The sequence below is a fragment of the Poecilia latipinna genome, unplaced genomic scaffold, assembly GCF_001443285.1.
Source record: "Poecilia latipinna isolate Pla-1442-1.1 unplaced genomic scaffold, P_latipinna-1.0 Scaffold2160, whole genome shotgun sequence".
NCBI lineage: Eukaryota > Metazoa > Chordata > Actinopteri > Cyprinodontiformes > Poeciliidae > Poecilia > Poecilia latipinna.
Genome location: NW_015114776.1, coordinates 19,883 through 30,410, shown reverse-complemented (window position 1 = coordinate 30,410; position 10,528 = coordinate 19,883). Strand labels below are relative to the sequence as shown.

The window sequence follows — 10,528 nt, the reverse complement described above, 5'->3', positions numbered from 1 at the left end:
AGCATTCTTCAAAATAAAAGACTTCCTCTCTCCAAAATAAATCATAAATCAGCAAAAGCTGAATGGCCTCCTTTAAGCGTCCTGAGAAACAATCACCTAATGATCCTGATTCATAAATCTCTACTCGGCTTGGCTCCAGCATACTTAAACTTTCTTTTACATAGATCTGTTAATTCCCATTCTTTACGTTTTAACAATATTTTTATTTTGCATGTTCCACGATTATTCATCTCTGATGCTATGTTGCATCACTATAAATCGGAATCTGAAAAGTTGTTGCTATCCCAGCTGATGGATCCCTGTGAACCACACAAAAAGGCAGGTGCTCTAGGACGAAAAAGTGAAAGAAAACAGAAGGTTAAATTGTAAATGTGATAGGAGTTTATTTCTAATGCATTCCAGATGCAAAAATATTTTTAAATCTCTCTACTGAGGTTTCAATTCAGATAAAGATTTCACAAATCACAAACTAGGTTTGAAATGTTATGCCATTAGCGTAGATTAGAATAATCTACTCCAGATTTGAAGTGTCAATGTATGTTCGTTTTTAAAGCAGAACAAATGATTTCTTAACATTTATATGTTAAATATAATTTCCAGTTACTTATTTACAGTCATATGTCAAGTCATATGTTAAGTATAATTTACATGTTTATTATTCACCAAATTTAACTTGATTGTACACAATTCCAAAAGGTGACGTGAAAAATAATTAAATTCAAAGCTTTTGCTGATTTATGGTTTATTTTGGAGAGAGGAAGTCTTTTATTTTGAAGAATGCTTAACAGGATCTAGTTTTGTCTTTTGCCACTATCGAGCCTTCTGTTGATTTCGGTTGCTTGGTTACGAACAGCCGTTGTTCAGCAAGTGTACTGTTAAAAAAAAATCTGAACAGAAACTGGTCAGCAAATACGTCTGAGCCTCCGTTATAATCTCCCTTTAGCCATTTCCCGAATCAGAAGCTACAATCGGAAGCCAACTTGAACTTCGATCCAGACAGTCAGGAACGCCGCTACAGCTAGAGGACCGGACTGACGTTTCCTTCTGTGCAGTCCCGTTCTGTTTAGGATCCTGCTCAGAGTAGAGTACCATGCTATTAATGGTTTTAACCACAGTGCAAAGCAGCATCCGTATCTCTACATGTTGTAGACCAAACATGATAGGAAACCTGACCAATTCATGTTAGCCACTGTACTAGCCTAGCATAATACCGCCACTTCCTTGACATAAAATTATCACGTTTATACAAGATAAGTATGACGTTTTAACAAAAAGTATCACGTTTTAACAAGATACGTATCACGTTATAACGTGATAGCGCTCGATTTTTTTTCTCTCCGTGATAGCAATGCGCTTCCGTAAAACGAGGCACACCATCCTCTAAAAAATGTTTGTCATATTTAATATTTTAAATAATAAATGCTTTCTTCAATAGCTTCCAAATCGTGTGCCCCATGAACTCAAACTCTGTGTGAAATCGTTCTTCTAGACTGTATAAATGAGGCACACTCATCTTTATTACATTTGAACACTTATATATATAGCTTTTAGTATTTTTCTTCAATAGCTTCTAGGTCATGTCAACCATTAACTCAAAATCCTTGTGAAATTATTCTACTAAACTATATAGATGAGGCATATTTTATTCCATTTTGACCCCTTTTTATTTTTTAACCAAATTTATATTTAAAAAATATTTTTTTAAAAGTTAATAAAATATATTACCTCACATAATAAGAACATTTGTAACCTGTAATGTTCAAATACATAAAATTCTAGGACTGGATCCATTTCATTACATGTTTATGTACCTGAAATATATTAAATACAACAAATATTTATTAAAGTGTGATCTGTTTCATAAAATTTACTTGTCACCTTTATTGTTTAATTACACATTAAATGTTTAAAGATGGGCTTTTTCATCTGGTTTGTGTCATGATGTGGTGTGGCAGTGGACACAAACACAGCGGGCAGTGGACATACTTTATGTGGATGTTATTTTAATGAACAAAATAAACGAACTAAATCCAAAATCCAGGGAAAACAAGGAAATCCAAAACACAATGAAACAGGAGACAAGGGATAACAAAGGGTAACATGAAGATCTAAACCAGTGTTTCTCAACCCTTGTGCTCACCGCCCCCCTGTCCTGCATGTTTTAGGTGCTTCCCTTCTGCCACACACCTGAATTGTATCTCTAGGTGATTAACAGGCTTCTGCAGTACTTGATGGTCATGCAATAATTTGAATCAGCTGTTCTGGAATAGAGGCACATCTAAAACATGCAGAGCAGGGGGGCGGTGAGGACCAGGGTTGAGAAACACTGATCTAAACAAAGAAAAAAACCTAACTAGAATTACTAAAGGAAGATATATATATATACCTTCCTTTAATAATATTAAATATCAATTTTTTACTTTAAATATGATTAATTTCTTCACCTGTTTACATGCAACTTGAAGTGCTTGAATCAAATGTTTCATGACTGTTTACCACATTAAATTATTGAATGAGAGAAAGCAGCCACTTCCAACTGTACACATATTTCTGCAGCCTTGCTGAGCTCTCCTGGCGTTTCCTCATCAGCCTCTCCAACTTGCTCCTCATCTACAGCCTCTGGAACTGTGTTTTCATTATTTACCTCTTCTGGGGTAAATAATAAAAACAGTCTCTGTAACTTGATCCCCCACTTGTTGATGGTCTTGCTGTTTCGCCTCTTTAATTGACGCCCATGTCGGTCCGATGTTGTGGCGTTTACCTCGCAGTGACCCATATTCAGTGCTGGAACCCAGTCAGGATTGATCTCATCCATTTCATACGTCGGTTTTCCTTTAAGAGGACATATCAGAACACACATCAGTATTAATACTGTAAATCTGATAACACACACAAAAAAAATTAAATAGTTTACTTCACAATAATGTAAGAACCTCGATGTCCACTGACAAAACTCGGACTACGCTACATAAACAATATTAGCCCGACCTAAACAAGGTTGACCCACTTAAATGAACTCAACAGAAACTGATCATGAGTACACCCGGACAAAATCATAGCAAAATAAATTATGACACAGCACTAACAAAGCGAATTTAGACTCAGCAGAATGGAAATGTCTGGAGCAAACTTGTAGGTATCTGGGGATGTTGGAGAAGGTAACATCAGGACGTCTCACCGCTGACACCAGGACATTCGTCTTCTTTTCGTTAGCTCCGATAGCTTAGCCTCCTCGCGTTGTTTCCAAGCAGGAAAATAGTGAAACGAAAGTCCGTTTTACATCTTTTTACCTTTTCGGTCGTGTGATCGGACATTACGCCCAATAACGCAGCAAGTTCGTGCCATAGCTAAAATATCTGTGACAGTCGTTTTTGTCGGTGGCGACAAAGATGGCGCTGATACCCCTCCGAATAGAGCAGTGACGTCACGCTCCGAAGCTCTATTATGTTGTACAAAAAAACCCAACAAAACAACAAATAATTTTAGTACATGTTATGTGTCAAAAGAGGGCTTAGGAAATAAAAATACAAAAAAAAAATAAATAAATTACCAAAAGGGCACTTTTGGCAAGGAGCAAAAAAGTGCCCTTTTGGTACTTTTTTTTTTGGTACCCCCTCCCCCCCACTCTGTGTGTAAGCATTTTATGATGTGCCTATTTTGTGCGGGTAAGGGATGGTTGGGAATTTGATCTGGTATGTTAATTTATGTATGTCAATATGAAAAACTTTAATAAAAAAATAAATAAATAAAAGTATCTCACTGTTCTATATGGGACATGGACAAACCAGACTCAAATTATGTAACTTATTTGGTTTCACTCCTTTATTTATTTTGAAGAGGTGAAGAAGAGAAAACAGGAACGGTTGTCAGATTTCAGTGAATTTCGTAAAAGTTAAAATAAAACAAAACTTCTACTGATGAAACAGTGTCATGTATTATTTATGTTCTCTGTCCTGTTATATTAAAATAGGCATTATAAATCATTTATTTCAAGAGAAAGATTACATTTTTAGATTATCATTTTCTGTTACAGAACTGACAGAGGAAAACAAAGCTATAGGTATCATAGCATAACATGACTAAAGAAATAAAAAAAACTGTTAAAATTATCAAAATATTGAGAAAGACGATTCAGTATTCTAACAGTTTATCTCACTAAGGTTTTAACATGAATGAAAAAATAGGGAAAAAAAACCTTACTTGTTGCTCATTAAATCATAAAATCTTATTCATTAATTTCCCATGTGGGGTATTTTATGACATTTATCTCCCGGACGAATAATATTGTCAGTGCTCCTCTAAAACATATGGATTAATTTTGAATGTGTCTGTAAAGTTTTAAAACACAAGAAAAAATGCAATGAGACTTGATTCCATCTAGATAAAAAAAGCAAAATGTTTACATATTGTAACCCATATCATTATTAATATTTGACGGTTCAGTGCTGACTTTCTATCTCACATCTTAGGGTCACTAAAATAATTACAATAAGAAGGAAAAACATTAAGACTGACGATGAATATGAAATAAAACTAACACTTGAAGTCATATAATTCTTAACTAAAAGCTTAACTCAAGCAGGACGTACAAACCAAACGTAACTGCTTTTTCATTTATTTTGCAGAGCCTTAAACATCAATGTTTCTATTTACTGCTCAGAATCAACCTCACAATTTTAGGAATTAAATTAGATTTTATGAACAGCTGCCGATTTCTCATAAACTACACATTTCATTCAGACTTTCAATGGCATCATCTTTACTGAAGTTTTTCCAATCCTGAGGAATTTCTCCATGACCCTGGAATTTCTTATTATAGTACTGTTCCAGTTCCTTTTGAAAGTGGCAGACAAACCATTTCCAGAAGGCCAGCTTAGAGTTATCAGCTGTAATGCTCCATGAAGCATATGGTTCACCAGCAGTTGGGTACTGTTTATAAGGAACTAGACAATCTGACTCATTTGGGTGAAAGTTTCCATCACTTGCAACTAATGTGGTGCAGAAATCAATGACCAGATCATCTGTTCCTCTGTAATGCCAACTTCTAACCCCATTGGGTCGATGAAAAGGAACGCTGTGCTTCTCAGGTCTGTGGTCCTTCAAAGTGTTGGTGCAAACAGCAGCACAGAATGGACACGTTTCCCAGCAGCAGTTACACAGCTGATCAATCAGGATCTGATCAGGTTTGTGTCTGCAGTCATTCACCTTTTCCAGGGAGAGTTTGCTCATCTCTGTTGTGATGCTTTTCAGGCCTTTCTCTATCTCTTCTTTAAGGAAGTCAAAATTGTTTATGTCACTGAAGTTTTGACAACTAACAATATCAAGTATCAACTTTGGTTTTAGTTTTCTAGAAAATTCCTCCACCCACATTTCTATGTTTCCCTTAATGTGTTTGATTTTCTCTGTTGCCTCAAACAAAGCCTGACTGATGACTCTGCTGATTTCTTCTACATTTTTCTTCAGGATATTCTGGGCTTTAACTTTCTGTGTCATGAACATGTATTTCTTTACTTGTTCTTTGATGAAAGCCTCGACTTGAGCTCTTGGATTTTGAATGTAGGTGATGAATATGTTAAAGTCTTCTTTCTCTGCCAGAGATGCCAACACATGTTTTTCTAAGTTCAGTCTGTTCCCATTGAATGCAGGGAAACTGCACATCATCTGTCCAGCAATATCAACTCCAGTCTTGTTACAGACGGCTTCAACAGCAGAGACTTTGAGTTTTTCACACATAATTTCTCCAAACACCACAGCAGATGAACTTCCTTTGCAGAAGCTTCTGAAAATTTTGTAATACTCATTTTTCTTGGTGTCCAAATAAGTGAACACATCATTTTTCTGTCTGTAGATCTTGAAGGAGTTTAAGATCCAACCTTCTGCCCTGTCAAAAACATGCAGTGAAAGATCAACTGAAAACTCCTTCTTGAATACATAGTTTCTCTGAGATTCAAATTTTTCTATATGAAGTTTAATATGTTGAGCCAATTCCTTTAAGTAAGTTGATGTAAAGCCTCTTGTTGCAACAGGTTTGCTCTTAACGACTGAAAGGCATTCTTGTTCAACTTCATTAATAAGTAATCTGATCTGTTTCTGTTCTTCATGTGGAAAAACTTCATGTGGAAAAACAGTCATTTTAAACATTTTCCAAACACCCCCAACGCTTCTCTTTGTTTTTATGTAATAAAAATAATCACCATGTTGTGACAGACTTTTGTATCTCTTACTTCTTTTGGACTCATCAATGAGTCCCCATTCAACACCAAGTTCTTGAAGCACAGCAATCTGATCTTCCTCCAAGTTTATATTCTCAATGGGTTTTGTATCAGAGGTTAATTCCTTAACCCAGTGACTCCAAATGGTGCTGAAATGTGCTTTTAGTTCCTCTTCATCTGCTGCAATGCATTTTAACTGGTGAGCGAGCTCTTTGCTCTTCTGGAGTAGATAGTTTTCAAACTCTGTCTTCTTCTTGTCAAGCATTTTTCTAGCATTATTTTGCTGGATTACTTCATCCAGTTTTCTCTTCACTCCTCTCACAAGTTCCTCATGAAACTCTTTGATTTTGTTCTCAAATTGGCCCCGCCACTGAACCAACATCTCTTTGTCTTTGTCATCTTCAAAGTAAGCTGCCATATGTTTTGTTACATCTTCATATGTTTTAGCCATTTCTTTGATAAGGTCATTCTTGTCAACTTTGTCCAGTTGGCCTTTTTCAATTCTAGGATAAAGTTGGTTTTCAATGTTCAGCATCTCACTCCTCAGGGCCCAAGTCCAGTGCCCATATTGAACCTCCAGTTTTCTGTAAACTGCAATTTCTTGGGTGTTTTTGAAACTAAAAACAAAGTGTTCATTCATCAAGGCGTTCCACAGGTCTTGGATTTTGTTGTTGAAATGTGACAGAGTGATCCCAGTAGACTGTTTGGCTTTAGACAAGATGATGGACTTCAGTTCTTGGACACTCTCACTATAACCTGGATTTGGAGGAGCCATTGGTGGACTTCCCTCCCACAGCTGAGCAAAATATTTTACATCTTTTTGCACATCAAATGCGATGACATCACTGAAGCACTCAACATCACACACTTCCTCTTTGGCAGCAAGTTGAGTCATCTTGTCCAGTTTTTCTTGCAGTCGTCTCTTTCCATCCATGTTTTTCTCTGCTGCTGTAATATCTGTGACGTTCTGATGGACAAACACACAACTTGGAGAAAGCTTGACTTTCTTCATCCTCATGAAAGCCTGCACAACAATCTGTAGGACATCCTGCATCTCAGCTGGATTCTCACCAAAGATGTTGATCAGTGTCATGTTTCCCAGACCAACAACAAATGTTGCAAGTTCATTGTCATGATGAAGGGTAGCATTACCTTCTAACTCAAGAGCTCGCAGTCCTTCAGTGTCTACAACTAGAATGTAGTCAAACTTGTAGTTATCCTTGATTTCCTCTGAAAGCTTAACCAGTTGCATGTAGGCACCCTTGGTGCATCTCCCAGCACTGACTGTAAACTGCAGGCCAAACATGGCGTTCAGCATCGTTGACTTTCCGCTACTTTGTACACCCAGAACTGACAGCACAAAGACTCTCTGGTCACCAAGTTTCTTGATTACTTCTTTTAAGAGACTAGAGATCCATATTAAAGGCACGTGGCCTGCATCCCCATCCATCAGCTCCATCGGGTGTCCTGATATCATCAGATCTGCAGCCAGCTCAGGGTATTTAGTCCAATCAGGCTGTCGGCTCAGTGATAGTTTATTCAGAGTTTTATGGGCTTCATAGATCTGCCCCATCTCTCTGAAGATGTGTTCCAGACCAAAGGTTGCTGATTGAAGCTTTTTTGACAAGAGTTCAAGCTCAGTTTGTTTGTCTTTTAATTGAGTAAATTTGTCATGTTTTTTCTTCAAGACCAAGACCTCTGACCAGGTTTTATCATATTTTTGGAGAATTGAAGAAAGATCATCTGTGGAGAGGGCATCTATGAGGATCTGAGCCCATGTCAGGAAATATTCTCTTTCTTCTGGTGGCAAACGCTTGAGGCTCTGAGTGAACAACCTCATCAGTTCACGATTGGACGCATCACACTGTTTCTGTCTTAGTTTCAGTAGCTGCTGACTCTTCTGACCCTTTTCTTTCTCAATGTCTCCCTTTAGATGATGCAACTCTTTATTGATTTTGCACCAGTTGGACCAAAGTTGACCTTGGCAGGGAAGAAATGTATCTTTGATTTTGGCAACGTCCATCCCTTCAATCAATTCAATTATTTTAATTGCAGCAGATTTCCCTTTCTGGCAGATTTTCTGATCTTCATCTACTTTGATCCCAGAGACATCAGCCATAGTTTCCAGTCTGAAGGATGTGTGGGGTCCAGACAAAAGGCTTTTTATAATCTTTTTTAGTTCTTCAGAAACATTCGTCTGGCTCCTTTCTTTCAGACCCAGTTTATATTTTTGAGGTTTCATCTGAACTGCACTACACTCATTGTCAGCACTGAGAATGATTAGAGGCTTTGAAGACGTGTAAAGCATAGAAATGACTGCAGTACTTTCCTGGCTTTTTTCCAGAGTTGGCACAAGAACAACAATGACTGAAGACATTTCAGTCAGGATTTCACACTGTTTTACATTTACTAGAGAATCCCCATGAAGATTACAGAAGGCAATGCAGTCAGTAAAGAAATCATTGGGTTTTCCAGCAGGATAGTACCAGGCAATCTCTGCCACCCCATCCATCAAATGACGAGATTTGGTGCTTCCTTTACAGTTTCTGTGGAAGAATGTGTCGTGGCGGTCGTTGATCAAGGCATTCATCAGCTGAGATTTGGACAAAGACATGGAGCCCAGTCGAAAAAATGAAACCATGGGAGTCTGAGCTTTGTAGATTGGCATGCTCTTCATGGTGACAGTGGTTGCATTTTCTTTGGTTGTGCTTATTTTCCATGTTTTTGTTAATTGTCTGAATGTCCACAAAGGACAGTCAATATTTGATGTGAGAGGATCAGGAACAAGCAGTGGTAAGGCATACTGACACTGTGACAACTTTGTGATCATTTTCTGTTTAAGGAAGCTGTCTGAGAAGTGAAATGCTGCCATTTGAACATCCATTGGGTGAACATGATTCTCTTTTGACTGCTCTATGTCTATGTTAGTAGTAAAAAGAGCATCTAAGTCATCGTCGTCTGTAACAGCACTGTCAGACACTGGAACAGCCTGTGAATTGTTCACATCAGAGCTTTCTTGCTGAACAGGGATGTATCTGGCTCTATAATCTAACATCATTAACCTCTGAAGAAAAGCTTCAGCTAGATCTTTAATAGAGATGCCAGTCTGTTTCACAGGTCGACGTATCTGAAGAAATTCTTTTTGTGACCACTTTGTTTTAGAATTGTTCTGAAGGTCAAGTGCTTTAAACAATTCATCTCTCTCTTTTTGAAGTACTTTTCCTTCTTTCTCTGAAGAATTGCATAGTGCCTGCAAAGAATATATGGATTTAAAAGGAATTTCAGATTTAAAACAGCAAACACAACAAAGTGAAAATATTTATAAATATATAAATATGTTTATATATTTATAAAAATATAAATATATGATTTATATTAAAAATCATTAAAAATGAACATTTCTGACCTTTAGTCTGTTCCGATCCATATTAAGGGCACCTGCAGAACACCAGTTATTTCTCAGATTAGTCAAATGTAACTGATGACAAATAAATTGATCAAATATGCAAGTAAATAACAAGTAATTATATATCAGAGTTGGTGGGCGGTTGTGTGAATGGATGTTGTTGTAAAAGGTTGCTTTCCTGACCATGCTGATTTCAGATTTTTCTGCTCTGTTTTTGTCATTCATCTCTGTACCTGTACTAACATGTTCCTTCATTGAAATGCTCGAAAGATGCTTTATATTTTTGTGAATGAATAAGGTCAGAATCCCTTAATTTTTTCACTGGCTAAGAGTATTTGGGTGGCGTTGTTGAAAAACTGTCTGATTTGTTCGGACAAACGTCCATTGTGAATGCTTGATTATTATTGGTCCAAGTTTGACAGGTTTTCTTACGTAACTTACGCATTGGGGAGTAATTTCTCACGATAGTGGCAGACAACAGAAAGCATGACAGCAGAGAGCAGGAATGAAAGTAAAAGAAGAGCTTGACAAGGAGGAGTGGCTAAGCCTGTCACGATAACACATTTTGCTGGATAATAAATTGTAACCGAACTTATTGCGATATTGTTGTTTTGAGACCATTTTCNATCTTCCAAGCTGACTAGCGATCTTTCTATTTTCCAAGCTAGCTGACGATCTCCTAGCTATATTCCAAGCTAGTTAACGATCTCGTAAGGTAGCTAGCAATCTTCCTAGCTAGCCAGCTACCTGTCTAGCTCGATAAATAGAATACGATTGTAAGCTACATTGAAGTTTGTTGCTGTGCTGTAACAAAATGTGAACAAGTTCAGTGATTATGTCCTTCTCATGCCTTTTATTTATTCAAAGCAGTTTAGTACTTCTCTTGGGGTGTTTCCATTTTAAAATGTGA

General features: G+C 37.2%; 1 protein-coding gene across 1 annotated transcript; it reads right to left on the bottom strand.

Annotated features, from left to right (window-relative positions):
- Window positions 1-3,869: 3,869 nt before the first annotated feature.
- Window positions 3,870-9,646, bottom strand: LOC106936508 (interferon-induced very large GTPase 1). The gene is made up of 2 exons (XM_015017561.1): window positions 9,619-9,646; window positions 3,870-9,462 (listed from the first exon to the last, which is right to left on the bottom strand). The coding sequence occupies exons 1-2, from the start codon at window positions 9,637-9,639 to the stop codon at window positions 4,717-4,719; spliced, it is 4,767 nt and encodes a 1,588-aa protein (XP_014873047.1). The 5' UTR covers window positions 9,640-9,646; the 3' UTR covers window positions 3,870-4,716.
- Between the last annotated feature and the right edge of the window lie 882 nt (window positions 9,647-10,528).